The sequence below is a fragment of the Phyllobates terribilis genome, unplaced genomic scaffold, assembly GCF_046119375.1.
Source record: "Phyllobates terribilis strain yellow unplaced genomic scaffold, ASM4611937v1 Scaffold_5__5_contigs__length_657084704, whole genome shotgun sequence".
NCBI lineage: Eukaryota > Metazoa > Chordata > Amphibia > Anura > Dendrobatidae > Phyllobates > Phyllobates terribilis.
Window position 1 is genome coordinate 296,908,490 of NW_027362765.1, and position 15,626 is coordinate 296,924,115.

The following is a 15,626-nucleotide window of genomic DNA, read 5'->3' on the forward strand; positions in this document are numbered from 1 at the left end:
AGCTGGTGTTTCCACCTCCAAAGAAAATGATGACCTGCCAATCACGCTGGCTGTTGGGGGTAAAGAGGTGGCAGGTCTGCATCCCAAAACAGGTATGACTGCTGTCCCCCCAGTCACAGAGAATGAAGAGGCCGTGGATGCACAAGATGTGGCAGACGGTGGTTGGCCCGGCCGGCTAGGCCGCATTGTAGCACAGTGAGCTTCCCACTGCAACTTATGCTTCATATCCATGTGACGGTTCATGCATGAAGTACTCAAACTATGTATTTTTTGGCCTCTACTTAGCTTTTGCTGACAAATGTTACAGATAACACGAGTTGGGTCATCTTTATCGATCTGAAAAAATGCCCAGGCTATGCAAGGCTTAGCACCCATGCGACCTGAAGAGCCACCATGACTTGTGGTCAGAGGCAGAGTTGTGTTTGAGGATGCAGTTGTTGACGTGCTTCCAGTACTACGTCTCTGTCCAGGAAGGCGCAACCTGACCTCTTCGTCACTAGCATCCTCCTCCACCTCCTCTGCTGACCTCATCGACTGGCTGACTGTGGGTTGACAGTAAGTGGGATCTCCAACCTCATCATCATCACCCTGTGTGTTATCACAGCCGTCGTCCTCAGAGCCAACCTCTTCCTGCCCTGACAAAAAACTAAAGTTGTCGCTCCAATCAGGTATTTGGGTCTCATCATCGTCTTCCTCATTGTCTCCACCAACAGGAGTTACAGTTTGGGAACGAGGGTCGACATTATGGTCAGAACCTTCTGCGTCTGGTCCTGGATCCGACTCATAAAGATTCTGGGCATCAGTGCAGATCATTTCCTCGTCTGGATTCACAGAAGCTCTGGAGCCGACCTCTGATTCCCAGGCTATAGTATGAGTAAACAGCTCTGCAGACTCAACCATCTGTTCTACCCCATACTCAGACGGGAAGCTGGAGACTTGGGAGCAGTGAGGAAGCAAGTGCGATTGGGGTGACACCTCTGAGGACTGGAGTATTTGTGATGTTGAAGTTGAGGTGGAGGAGAGCCCACTTAAAGGAGCACTTGATATCCGTTGAAGCACCTGCTGTTTTTGTGCCTCATGTGGAATTTGTAGCGATTGGCGTGGCCTTAAGAAAGGGATCTTATCACATTGTCCACTAAAAGAAGTAGACATCTTAGTTTGGCTGGAAGATGGTCTTTCTTCTGCAGATGTTACTGTTGCTTTAACACCTACCCCACGGACACAACCTTTTTTTCCCTTCCCAACACTCCTATTCCCCTTTCCACCAGCAGCAGGCCTTTTTCCACTCATTTTGGTGGTTAACTAATTCACAACTCTGGAGTTGTTTGCACAAAAAACAATGGATGGGAACCAAGCAGAGCTGAGTGGCCAAACTGTGGTATTAGCCCAAAAGTATTGGCTGGGTTAGATGCAGAAAAACATTATATTGAATTTGCAACCTGGTGGAGGTTAGTATAGATGGACTAATAGAACAAGTCCCACACACTGCTACAAGCCGAAATATTTTTTCAGAGCTAGATGCAGAAAAAAATTATATTGAATTTGCAACCTGGTGGAGGTTAGTATAGATGGACTAATAGAACAAGTCCCACACACAGCTACAAGCTGAAGCCAAACTATTTTTTCAGAGCTAGATACAGATAAAAATTATATTGAATTTGCAACCTGGTGGAGGTTAGTATAGATGGACTAATAGAACAAGTCCCACACACTGCTACAAGCCAAAATATTTTTTCAGAGCTAGATGCAGAAAAAAATTATATTGAATTTGCAACCTGGTAAAGGTTAGTATAGATGGACTAATAGAACAAGTCCCACACACTGCTACAAGCCGAAATATTTTTTCAGAGCTAGATGCAGAAAAAAATTATATTGAATTTGCAACCTGGTGGAAGTTAGTATAGATGGACTAATAGAACAAGTCCCACACACTGCTACAAGCCGAAATATTTTTTCAGAGCTAGATGCAGAAAAAAATTATATTGAATTTGCAACCTGGTGGAGGTTAGTATAGATGGACTAATAGAATGATGCTATGCCAAAAAGGTTTTACTTCACTAGGTGCAGTAAAAAAATTGGTATTCTATACACAGGTGGTGTAGCTTGCAACACAGATAGGCTACTCCACTGACTAACACACACTGCAAGAGGCCAAAAAGGATTTGCTTTGATAGATTTAGCCAAATGCTGTGAAAAAAACTTGCACAGCACTAAAACAGACCTGCCTGGCAAAAAGTGATAGGAACTGATGTAACCTAGCCCTCAAAAGGACTGCAATTACAATTAGTCTTTACTCCCAACCTATCTATTTAAGAGCACAGACCTGCCTGATAAAAGTGATATGAACTGATGTAACCTAGCCCTGAAAAGGAATGCAATTACAATTAGTCTTTACTCCCAACCTATCTATTTAAGAGCACAGACCTGCCTGATAAAAGTCGTAGGAAATGATGTAACCTAGTCCTTAAAAGGACTGCAATCACAACTATTCCCTACTCCCAAGCTATCTGTAGATTTGTGCGAAAATTGGCTTGAAATTAACAAAGTATAGCGCACACCGCAAAAGCGGTGCCGACTAACACGCAGCTGCAGCAGTGAGAAAATGGTGGCGACGGGGAAAATGGCTGGGTCTTATAGGGCAAGGACATGTGACATGCACTGCCAATGACACATGCCCTTGCTTGTGTGAAAAAAAGCAGTTCGCTCCGTGTGTGTGACTCGCCCCCTGGGCCGCGTGGGGAACCCGGAACCTGGCCTCTGGTGGGATGCTGGGGGTGGTAGTCTCAGTGTGGCGGCGACCCGGTCCGTGGCTCAGGGTGGTCAAACCAGTGGAGTCTTAGTGTAATAACAAATGTCCGACTACGCCACCCATGGATTGCGGTCAGTGGGGACCGCCGCTGCGCTGCAGGCCGCTGAGGCTAATGTTGTAAGTGCAGCCAAGTATGGGATAACTCCCCACGGGAGAAGTATTGCCTCAGGGCAGCTAGTGTGGATGATGGGAGTGATGGTGTGAGCGTCCCAGTACTAATGGTGATGGTGCGGCGATGAAACACAGAGACGTGTGGTGAGGTCAGGGTCTTTACTGATGGTATAAAGCAGACCCTCCCGGGAGTACTGGTTAGCAGTAGAGGCCTGGTCAGTCTGTGAGCAAGCAGGATCTCCCCCTGGCCAGGTGGAGTTGTAGGCCTCCCCGTCTATCTGCACTCTTTCCTGGCTACCTTGCTCTATGCGGATAGAAGTAGCCCACTTCCCTGAGTATACCGTGTGGTGCTCCCCCGTATGGCCGGTGACTTGGGGCCTTCTGTTAGCCTCCGCTCCACGATGGCGGTGCTGGTCCCTTGCTTGTGACCGTGCGTCCGGGCTTCTAAGGCCAGAGGACCTGGAATCCCCTGCCGGTTGGATTCTGCTGCTGGACCTGGATGTCCCCACAGCCTCGGACTCCGAGTCCGGGTTTAGTGTCCTCAGCCAGGGCCAGCTCTGCTCAGCTCCAGCCCCTGGTCTTCAGCTACTGTTCCTACAGAGCTCCTACTGTATCTTTTCCTCTCCAAGCTCTAACTCTCTAATCCCGCCCCAGACCCAGTTTATAAGGGCAGATTCCTCCGCTCCCAGGTCTGGGCAGGCAGTGTTGCATGCTTAGGGCTCCTGACCAGAGAAACCTCCCACTTGCTCTCAGACATAATATTTCTATTACTGTGTCAACCAGATCCCTGGGGTGCCACATTCCCCCCTAGTAAATTTTAGTACTCCGGGACTAAACACATTTTTAAAGAAACATAAATACAAGGGTATAAAAGATAATACAATAACATATTTACAAGAAGCTTTAGTTCTTTAAAGGTCACGGAGTGTCCGCAACCGGGAGTCCATATCACCCAAGGTGAAATTTTAAGCAAAGTAGGGGACCTGTCCAAAGCAAACCCCTTGCGTTGGCCTTGGGCGTGGCTGCAAGGCTGAAGCTAACTACTTTGGGCCGCAAGGAGGCCACGCCAGACAGGTTTTCTCTTCTGCGACCATCTTCGCAAGAGGCACAATGTGCAACTATCTACAAAACTGTTCCGGTTATCCAGCGTCCATAACCTGTTAGTCCAAATAACCCTGCAGGGTAACTGAGAAACATAATTAATAACAAGCAACAACAAAAACCATAAACATTTTCAAGAAACAGGTAAATTTACAGTGCATTAGTTTATATTTTCCAGCGAGCGGGCATCTGACCTCTAGTGACTCTAGTGGACCTACGGAGCTCACTAACTGGTTCTGCACTACAGGATGTAGGGCATGTTGCGGGTAGGCTGGGCAGCTGTCTGCGCACTCTTTGGCTCACTAGGGGCACGGCAGGCTCACTACTAGCAGACGGTTGATCCTCCTGCGCTGCTGGTGTGGACTCTTCTGCCTCCTGGGCCGGCTGCTCTTCCAGCTCTACCTGGTCTTCTGTAGGCACTTGAGGGGCTGGCTGGAGAAAGGTGAGGACGGGCACCACTATAGCGTTGTTTACTTGTGCCCAGGACCGGGGAAAGTCTCTGAGTACGGTGCTGATCATTTCCTCCTTTTCCTCTACGGGTTAAGGGTCTACCTGATCTTCATCCGTGCTTTGCAACTTCTCGGGGCACTTTTTCAGGTGGTCTCTGGAGACAGTGGCTGTGGTCTCTCCTCCATCCTTGCTGATGACGTACACCTTTGGATTATTGTGGCTTGAGGGCAGTACGGTGTACGGATCCTTTTCCCACTGGTTGTCCAACTTATGGAGCCGCCTTTTTCTTTTCAAGACCTGCTCTCCAGGTACCAGGGGAACAGCGGGAGCATGTTGGTTATAAGTCCTCTCCTGCCTTTCTCTTGATTGACAGAGACTTCGCTCGACGCTCTCCTGTACTTTCCGGTACTGCTGCTGCCGTTCTGTATCCCAGTCTGCCTCTGGCGAGGTGTCCTCAGGTGTCAGGACTCTCATATCCAGGTCAATAGGCAGCTTACCAGGTCTTGCTCTTATTAGGTAAGCCGGGGTACAGTTGGTGGAACCTACCGGGATGTGGTTGTACAGGTCCACCAGATCGGGCAGTTTCTCAGGCCACAGGCTGCGTTCTTCCAGGGGCAATGTTTTTAGCAGATCTATCACCACCTGGTTCATCTTCTCGCAGAGTCTGTTGGTCTGCGGGTGATAGGGCGTTGTTCTTATCTTCTTGCAGCCATACAGGTTGCAGAACTCCTGGAAGACCTCTGCTTCGAAGGCTGGTCCTTGGTCTGTCAACACTTGGTCCGGGTACCCGTGTGGACGGCAGAAGTGCTGCTGGAAGGCTCTATCTGCTGTTTGAGCCATTAACTCCTTGACGGGAACCACCACCAGGAACCGGGAGTAGTGATCTACGATTGTGAGGGCGTAGACATACCCAGATCTGCTTGGAGCCAGTTTCACATGGTCCAGGGCTACCAGTTCCAGTGGCTGTCTGGTGATGATGGGCTGCAGGGGAGTCTTCTGGCTGGCACGGTCCTTTCTTCTTAGGTTGCACGGGCCACAGTCTCAGCACCACCTCTCGATGGCTCCTCTCATGCCTACCCAGTAGAACCGTTCACGCAACAAGTACTCCAGCTTCTTCCATCCAAAATGTCCTGCTCCGTTGTGGTATGCCTCCAGAACCATAGCCGCGTCTCGTCTTGGGACCACTACCTGCCAGGTCAACTCATGTTTTCGAGAGTTAACCATTCTTCGGCACAGCTTCTCCCTGTAGAGGAACAGCTTACTTTTCTCCTTCCACAGTTGCTTGGTCTCCTCCGGAGCATCTGGGTCAAGACGGGCATTGGCCTGTGTCAGCATTTCCTTCACCAGACGGACTGCGGGATCACTGTCTTGCGTTTCCGCCCAGCTGTAGTGGGGCAAGGGATTGAGCGTCATAGAGCGCCTGTCCTTCACACGGTGGGAATACAGGGTAATCCCATGACGGTGGAACGCAGGGAGCTCGACTTCTTTCAGATCTTCTGGATCTTCCCCTACGTCCGGTAAGTTTGGCATTCTAGACAGGGCATCCGCGCTGGCATTTGAGCGTCCCGCCCGGTATTTGATGGTGAATTCATAGTTGGAGAGGCGGGCCATCCATCTCTGCTCCAGGGCACCGAGCCTTGCAGTGTCCAGGTGTGTCAACGGGTTGTTATCCGTGTACACGGTGAACTTGGAAGAGGCAAGGTAATGCTTGAAACGTTCGGTCACTGCCCACACCACTGCCAGGAACTCCAGCTTGAATGAGCTATAATTCTCAGGGTTCCTCTCCGTGGGCCGTAGCTTTCGGCTGGCGTAAGCGATTACACGTTCTTTCCCCTGCTGGATCTGGGACAGTACGGCTCCTAGCCCGATGTTGCTTGCGTCCATGTGGAGGATAAAGGGCTGGCTGTAATCAGGGTACGCCAGGATTTCATCCCCCGTGAGGGCCATCTTCAGCTGGCAGAAGGACTCCTCTTCGAGCTTTTCCCACCTGAAGGGCGGCTTCTGTTTTTTGGCTTTCCGAGATTGACCTATCAGGAGGTCCTGCATAGGGGCTGCCATTTTGGTGAAACCGGGAATGAATCTTCGGTAGTAGCCTACCAACCCGAGGAACTGCCGCACTTCCTTTATGCTGGAGGGTCTTGGCCAGTCTTTAATCACGGTGATCTTATCGGGTTCGGGAGCCACTCCGTCAGCACTCACCACATGTCCCAGGTATTGCACCTTTGGTTTCAGGAGGTGACACTTGGAGGGTTTCACCTTTAGGCCGTAGCTTGCCAGGGCATCAAACACTTCTGCCAGGTGTTTCAGGTGGTCCTCGTAAGTCTTGGAATAAACAATGACATCGTCCAGGTATAACAGGACCGTCTCGAAATTCCGGTGTCCCAGACAGCATTCCATCAACCGTTGGAAGGTTCCTGGTGCGTTGCAGAGCCCGAACGGCATACAGTTAAATTCGCTGAGTCCCATCGGGGTGGTGAATGCGGTCTTCTCCCGGTCCGCCTCTGCTACAGGAACCTGCCAGTACCCGCTAGTGAGATCTAAAGTAGAGAAGAAGTTAGCAGATTTTAATGCAGCTAAGGACTCTTCTATCCTTGGTAACGGGTACGCATCTTTGTGTGTGATACGGTTGACCTTCCTGTAGTCTACACACATTCTCATGGTGTTGTCTTTCTTTTTCACTAAGACTAGTGGAGCTGCCCAGGGGCTACAGCTGTCCCTAATTACCCCAGCCTCCTTCATGTCTTTTAGCATCCCCTTGGCGTGTTGATAGTGTGCAGGGGGTACGGGTCGGTATCTCTCCTTTATGGGAGGATGGTCTCCCATTGGGATCAGATGTTCTACCCCCTTTACTCGCCCAAAGTCTAGAGGGTGTTTGCTAAACACTCTCTCGTACTCCTGAACCACCCGGTAGGCTCCCTGTTTTTGGTGTGAGGGAGTGGAGTCAGTACCCAAATGCAGTTGCTGACACCAGTCCTCCATTGGTTTCTTAGAGCCGTTACCTTCCTCTGGTTGAGATGGAGGCAAGGGTTCCACGGCCTGTACAGAGTTCTGGTTTATGGTGAACAATTTGGCTAGCGTGGCATACCGGGGCAGGTATACTTCTCTCTCCCCGATATTTATGATGCGGACGGGCACCCTCCCATGACGTACATCGACCACCCCCCGTGCTGTCAAAATGGTGGGCCTACTGTCTGAGTAGACGGGTTCTACCATTGCTTGGTAGTCTCTACCTCTTAGACCAATAGCTGCCCGGCACCAAATCATCATCTCACTTTTTGGGGGCATGGCAATAGGGAACGGGTCACACATTCTCACGCTACCTATCTCACCACCAGATAGGTCCACTTGTTGCCGCTTCATCAGTGCCCGGATCTCTTTTTGGAGCACACGCTGCTGGCTGGAACTGGCGTTCTTGGCAACCTGCTGCAAAATAAGAATCACCTCTGCAAGACAGTTTTCGATTACGTTAGTACCTAGGGTTATTTTTGGGTGACTCTCGCGACGGTCAATGTCCACAATGATCAGTCCTTGTGCCCGCAGTTCAACCTTACCGACCTTGATGGTCACCTCTTTAAATCTTATCTTTGGCACGGGCTGACCATTGCTGGCGATAATGCTCAGGTCGTCATCTGGGTAGCGGGTTATGTCCAAGTCATTCCAGTACCGCTTGAAGAGCACGTACGGGATGGTGGTGACCTGTGACCCGGTGTCCAGTAGGGCACTCATAGAAATGCCGTCCAGTACCACAGGCAAGACCGAACGTCCCCCTACGTACTTGTCACGCCAGTTCGATGGGCCTGATGATCTTAGGCCTGGGGGTTGGCCCTCTACCCCAGGTTGTGCCCGTTTAAATGACAGTACCTTGCCATATGTCCGGGTTGATTGCAGCGGCGGCAGATGGGTCGTCCGTCCACGTTGTACCGGTCGCTGGGTCTTCCTCTGGCCGGTGGGGTCCTCCTCAGTCGGCGCCACGGGACGTCCTCCGGTCTGGATGCCAGCTGGATCTTTCCTGGAGAAGAGACCTGTAAAGACTGCACTGGTTAGCGCGGCAACGCTCTTAGTCAGCTCTTGGACCTGATGGTGTCGGTCTGTTGCCGGGTTATTGTTCAAAGCCTGCGCATCAGCTCCCACAGGCCCTGCAGACAAGGGCGCCGCATCCTGGTGATAAGTGATAGCAGGGCGCCTGTGGGTCAAGGCGCCACCTGGTGCTGGTTCTCGGAGTACCCGGATGGCTCTGTCCTTGAACTGTGCAAAGTCCAGGTCAGGGTCCTGTAAGGCCATTGCCCGCAACTGGGTTCGGTGGGCATTGCACAGTAGACCCTCAATAAATTGTTCGGTCAACAGCTTGTCTTCATTTCCCACGCTGTCAGGGTCTGCCTGCTTAATGGCTCTCAGGGCCTCTTGTAGGTTTAGAGCATAGTCTCTTATACTTTCATGAGCCCGTTGTTTGCACCCGTAAAATCTGAGCTTTATTTTGGCTGAGGTTCGGGTATCAAATGTGTCTTTCACCCGGGCTAGTATTTCTCTGACAGTCCTCTTCTTCCCAGGTGACCAGGACTTTACCTCCCTTTGGGCTGCCCCGATTAACTGGGCCACCAGGATGCTTACTTTTTGCTCTTCCGTGAGGTATGTGACTCCCCTGAGTACTGGGGTAGCCAGGTTGCCCCCGGGATATAGGGCATGGTGAATGGCATGACCACTGCAGCGGTTGCGCTGGCGGCCGGTGTGGTGGTGGAGCTCCCCTCGGTATCCGACATCCTTCTACCCCCGTAGTGGACCGTGGCCTACCTTGCGATGCTCTTCTTTTGTAGGCCGCGGCTCCGCAGTCAATCGTCGGGGTAGAGGACCTGGCGTCGCGCTCCGATGACGTCAGCGTCACTCTTCCTCCCTTCCAGGACCTTGCGCAGCGTCAGTGCGTGGGGCGGAGCTTCGGATCTCGCGCGCTTTCGGCGTCCACGCCCCTCTTCTTCCCGTGCGGCGTCCCGAAGATGGCGTCCGATGGCGGGAAGCGGCTGCGGATGGCGGGAAGATGGCAGAAGATGGCGGGAAACGACCCAAGATGGCGTCCGATGGCGGGAAACGACTCCGGACGGCGGGAAACTTCGCCACAGGTAAGTACAAAAGTCTTTTTCAGGTGGTTGCGGGCACGAAATCCTGCCGACTACGCCAAAGTTGACTCGCCCCCTGGGCCGCGTGGGGAACCCGGAACCGGGCCTCTGGTGGGATGCTGGGGTTGGTAGTCTCAGTGTGGCGGCGACCCGGTCCGTGGCTCAGGGTTGTCAAACCAGTGGCAGTCTTAGTGTAATAACAAATGTCCGACTACGCCACCTGTGGATTGCGGTCAGTGGGGACCGCCGCTGCGCTGCAGACCGCTGAGGCTGATGTTGTAAGCGTAGCCAAGTATGGGATAACTCCCCACGGGAGAAGTATTGCCTCAGGGCAGCTAGTGTGGATGATGGGAGTGATGGTGTGAGCGTCCCAGTACTAATGGTGCTGGTGCGGCGATGAAACACAGAGACGTGTGGTGCAGTTCAGGGTCTTTACTGATGGTATAAAGCTGACCCTCCCGAGAGTACTGGTTAGCAGTAGAGGCCTGGTCAGTCTGTGAGCAAGCAGGATCTCCCCTGGCCAGGCGGAGTTGTAGGCCTCCCCGTCTATCTGCACTCTTTCCTGGCTACCTTGCTGTAAGCGGTAACAAGTAGCCCACGTCCCTGAGTATACCGTGTGGTGCTCACCCATATGGCTGGTGACTTGGGGCCTTCTGTTAGCCTCCGCTCCTGGATGGCGGCGCTGGTCCCTTTCTTGTGACTGAGCCTCCGGGCTTCTATGGCCAGAGGACCTGGAATCCCCTGCCGGCTGGTTTCTGCTGCTGGGTGTATATCAGTCCCCACAGCCTCGGACTCCGGTGTCCGGTTGTAGTGTCCTCAGCCAGGGCGAGCTCTGCTCAGCTCCAGCCCCTGGTCTTCAGCTACTGTTCCTACAGAGCTCCTGCTGTATCTTTACCTCTCCAAGCTCTAACTCACCTAATCCGCCCCAGACCCAGTTTATGTAGGGCAGATTCCTCCCCTCCCAGGTCTGGGCTGGCAGTGTTGCATGCTTAGGGCTCCTGACCAGAGAAACCTCCCACTTGCTCTCAGACATAATATTTCTGTTACTGTGGCAACCAGACCCCTGGGGTGCCACATGTGCGCTGCTGATAGGCTGACAGATTGCACCTCCCCACTGTAAATGCGGGAAAGAGAAAAAAAAATGGATCTTCATTATTCCTGCAGAGATCCATCCCCTGCCACTCCCCCCGCCCCGCTGTACACTCAAACTGCGTATTAACATTAATTTTCAGCATTACTGAGAAAAAATCCAGTTATGATTTTGGTGCACGAACAGTTATCGAACATAACCTCGAGCAGCCGAATTTTTTTCAAATTGTTCGTGTTCGCCGAATGGCTCGAACACCGCCCAAAACAGCTCGAATTTGAGATTGGCGAACAGTTCGAGTCGAACACCGCTCATCTCTAGTTACAAACAAGGGAATGTAAAATCAATGCGAAAAGGGGGCACCACAGTAGGAATGTAGAGGATGAGAACTATGATCCTGATTATAATGACATGATCACATACAATACAATTGCCTGCATTATATACATGATTTCATCATACAATAATTAAATAAAGTGCAAAGTGCTTAATATATCAATAAATTATATATTCATTATTAGCAGCTAAGTATGGGCATAGGATATTAAATTATGCAAAAGCATGATCAAGCACATAAATATTACTGTGTGATGTTCAGCATTGTAAGATGAATATTGTTCTTCTGTAATCACTTAGGGAACTCAAGGTTAAAGTATATCAAAAAGTAATGAATACTCACTGACGAATACTCAAAAGTGATGAATACTCACAATACTTACTACAGTGTGACTAATACAGGTCCTGCTCCACAATGGCGCCCACCCCAACTCGCGTTTCGGCTTCCAGCCTTCGCCAGGGAGTGACGAAGGCTGGATTGTATTGTATGTGATCATGTCATTATAATCAGGATCATAGTTCTCATCCTCTACATTCCTGCTGAGGTGCCCCCTTTTTGCATTGATTTTACATTCCCTTGTTTGTAACCCGTGTCTCACCTGTATTGATTGATTAATAAAATAATTTCTACATTATTAATTGGACTCTTGTTTCGAAGTTGTTTCCTTCCCCCCTTTACATTCACACAGGTGGAGTGTCAATGAGCCCTGTAGCTGCACTCCTTGAGATGTATAAACTTTCTTTCTCTTGGCACTTGCACTTTGTACTTTAATATATTTAATTAATAACTTTTTCCAACTCTACATGTATTGGGTATATCTGATGTATGACTTTCTGTTGTTAGGCACTTGCACTTTAATCTAATCTAAATACACCCCAGGAAGTAGTACTGATAACATTACCTACTACAATTTCTACCATTTGGTCCATTCTGGGATATAAAAAGTTATATATTTATATAAATTGATTTATTTATGCATAAAATCCTGTCAATATAATTGGCTTTGTTTGTGATCAGCATTTTGGCTGAATACATAGGCTTGTTTAATGAGTCCTTGATTAGCTGGGAATATTCTCCTGATTACTTTTAATTGATGTTTTTATTTTTATTGTTCAGACTTAATAAAATATAGAATTTTTAATGTTTTGTCTATACTCCTCTCTAACCCATGACTGGACGTCTATGGGTATTGTGTCAAATAATGCATTTGTCTATGCCTGTGCGTAACCATTCACACTCATTTACACAGAAGTTTTCCCAGACCAGGGAAAACCCTGTACTTTAACCAAGGTTACAAGCAGAAAATCAGCTCTGAACAAGAAGCAGAACATTTTACTTCACACTTGATGTATTTTATAGTATGAAACTTACTGTGAACAGTGCTTATATACGTTATACTTGTAATTTGTTTAAATTTTTTTTGGATGATTTGTTAATTATTTTCCCCCATGTTTAGAATGTTAGTCCTGACTTGTTCCTCAAAGCTTGCCGCTCTCAGAAGATTACTGACTCGTAACTTTCCAGAGTCTTTAAAGGTAAGAAGGGAAATACAGATATTTACGCTTTACTTTTTGTATGTGAACAATTCATCAGTTGCTCTTTTAATGTGTTTTTTACCATAATTTATTTCATATATTTTTCTCGCTTATATAGCTCTACTAATTTACACAGCAGTTTATAGACATAAGCACCACTGTCACCTTTAGGGTTCACAATCTAAATTCCCTATCAATATGTCTGTTGGAGTAATTTGGGTCCATAATAGGCCTTTGATGGGAGCTCAACCAATCTCAAAAATAAGGAGCCTGAAGCCAAATTAGTGTTAGAAAGATCGCTACACATGGTGCGCTGGTTCTTCTCCATATCTTTGAACTGTAGACACAGAAATAGCTGAGTGGGCAAGATCATCTCTATGGTGGGAATGTGGACCTCCATTGGTGTCAGACCCCTACCAATTAGACCATTATGACATGTGCAGTGAATCAGATATGCTATGTAATGCCTTGAACAGGAGATGTAACTTGACTCCTTAATTTTAGTGTTTTTTTTAATGCTTATGTCAAGTACTGCTCCCTCACTCCCTCCCTACGCTGAACAGGGAAAGAACCAATTTTCACAGCACTGTTCACCTTCAAATTCCCCTTTTCCAACTGGAATTTCATGGTACCAGGGTGATGTACGGCCAGGCAATTGGATCTTGGCATAGGCTGCAACAATGAAGTAATATCACCACACTTCCTTGCACCAAGATGCTGGAGAGACCTACAATCAGCATAAATTAGTACACCCCCTTTGAAAAGGAAGCTCACTGAATACAAGAACATTATCCAACATTTAGAGAAGGCTGAGTTTCATAGAACATTTTTAACCCATAACATGAAAGTAAGATTAACAATATCATTTCTATTATAAAATCTTCAGTTTTACTCAAATTTGTTGATGCAAAAATGAATACAACACACATAAAAAAACTACTACAGCTAGTATTTTGTATGACCTACATGATTTTTAAGGACAGCATTCCAGCATGACAATGATCCAAGAAGATCTGAAGAACAAGGTGAAAGTGATTCAATGGCCAAGTATGACACTTCTATGTACAGGCAACCTAAGTGTAAGTGCTTGACCAACTGAGCTCCATAATTACTCTAGAACCAGTAAAGGTGAGATACAGGTCCCTTTTTAAATAGTCCATCATGGATTCATGTGAGATTTATGGATTCAGAATAATAATTAATAATTTTTATTTTTTATAGCGCCAACATATTCCGCAGCACTTTACAATTTTATGGGGGGCTTATACAGACAATACGGACGTTACAGAATAAGCATAGCTCAGATTTTAAAGGAGTGAGGGCCCTGCTCGCAAGCTTATAGTCTAAAAGGAAATAGGGGAGACACAAAAGGTAAAATGTACATATGTAGCACCCTGAGGATTCGGCTGCTACAGGGGTATTGCACCTCAACCCAGAGGTGTGATATTCCACTCCCGGGCAAGGATGGAGTGTGGAACTGAGCTCGGTAGGCTGCATGCACTACATACATCCCATTTCCGAGGAACAGGCCGACTGTACTCCCACTTAGAAATGTGCAGGTACGACCGAGTCTGTTCCTGGCTGGAGTGGGAGGGGGGTGGTACATCCCAAGTAGTGTAGGGGCAGATAGGGGGAGCAGCCTGGGTAAAGATAGGAGCTCATTGGGTGCTGGTCACCTGAGCTCACACATAGAGGGTGTATATAAGGTGGGCACCAACTAAGAACAGGGTCAGTTGCAGAGAGGAAGTCTGAGAGCAGAGAAGAAAGACCCAGAGTGAGAGAGGAGAAGAGAGAGAGAGACCCAGAGGGGGAAACAGCAGAAAAGGACTCCAAGATCCCAACTGAAATCCCCGGGTGAAGAGTCGGCACAGGGTACCGGAACCCAAGCTGGTGGGGGGCAAAACACACCCCAGCCAGAGACCGGAGACCGTGGGCAGCGTTTGTCACGGTCACCCATCACATCCACCCCGAAGGCACACCACATGAAGGGTCAGGGAACCCAAGGCCAAGGGTGTCCCAACAGAGGGCCCGAGGGAGCTGGACCTAGGTGGATCACTGGTGGGGACGGCCAGAGAACGGGACAGAAGGAGAGCTCAGGGCCACGCTCCGGACTTGTTTGGGGGTTGGCTGGATCCAGGACCTGGTGGACGCAGCACGGCTCGGGTGGTCACTCGAAGCTGGAGTGACCAGTACAACATCTGCAGTAAGTAAACACCCTTAACTGCACAACCCGACTCTGTCTTCATTGCCGTCTGCATTGCACCACCACAACCCCCATCCTCTGCACCTGTCCCCCCTGAGGCTATACCCCTCCCGTTGGGGGTTATCCCACCAAGCTGCGCACCCACCATCAGCCTCAGCGGACCCTGCTGCAGCGGCGGCCACAGTGACCGCATCACAACGGGTGGCGTAGTCGACACAAAAAGAACTCTTAATAACATCTGTAGGACTGCCACATAACACTGAGCTTGACGCCCTGGGCATGGGCCGGGTCACAGCCGCTCGGAGACTACAACTACCCATCTGATCCGGTGCCGGGTATTCCCCTCAAAAAGGAATATGTCCCAGGGGGCGCGTCAACTTTGGCGTAGTCGGCAGGATTACGTGCCCACAACAACCGGGTACTGCGTGCCTGAAGAAAAGTGCAAGTTTACCTCAGAAAGAAGTCTCCCGCCGGTTCCGGAGGGTCCACGCCATCGGACCCCATCACAGGTCGTTTCCCGCCGATTGTCCGCCATTTCCAGCTTGTTCCCGCCATCTGCAGAGTTTCCCGCCACTGGGCGACGCTTCCCGCCAAATCCGCAGATTTCCCGCCTTGGAAGAGCAGCGGACGCCATTATGGGCATGCCAAAGGAGGGCAAGAGGCCGCCTCCCATCGTGGGCCAGGACAGAAAATGGCGCCAAAAGTGGAAACCGCCCCCACCAACAGAGACTGTGATGCTGGAGGTGTCTGTCAGCGTGAGAGAACTACCCCTGGAGCTGACAGTCACCGAGTTGCCCCGGGACCGCCCTCGAAGTGGGAGGAGACGAAAGAAAAGAACGAAGATGGGTGCCGCCTGGAGCAGTCTGGAGCGAGCGCACCCGGAGA

The 15,626-nt window shown here is 49.6% G+C and overlaps 1 protein-coding gene across 3 annotated transcripts in view; it reads left to right on the top strand.

The window, feature by feature from the left end:
* LOC141273038 (glycine N-acyltransferase-like) overlaps nucleotides 1-15,626 on the top strand; it is a 132,751-nt gene that overhangs the window by 23,766 nt on the left and 93,359 nt on the right. For all 3 annotated transcript variants that reach the window (XM_073684363.1, XM_073684361.1, XM_073684364.1), the window contains one exon: nucleotides 12,460-12,538. In XM_073684363.1, the coding sequence (XP_073540464.1) occupies nucleotides 12,460-12,538 (79 nt within the window). The remainder of the gene's footprint in view (nucleotides 1-12,459; nucleotides 12,539-15,626) is intronic.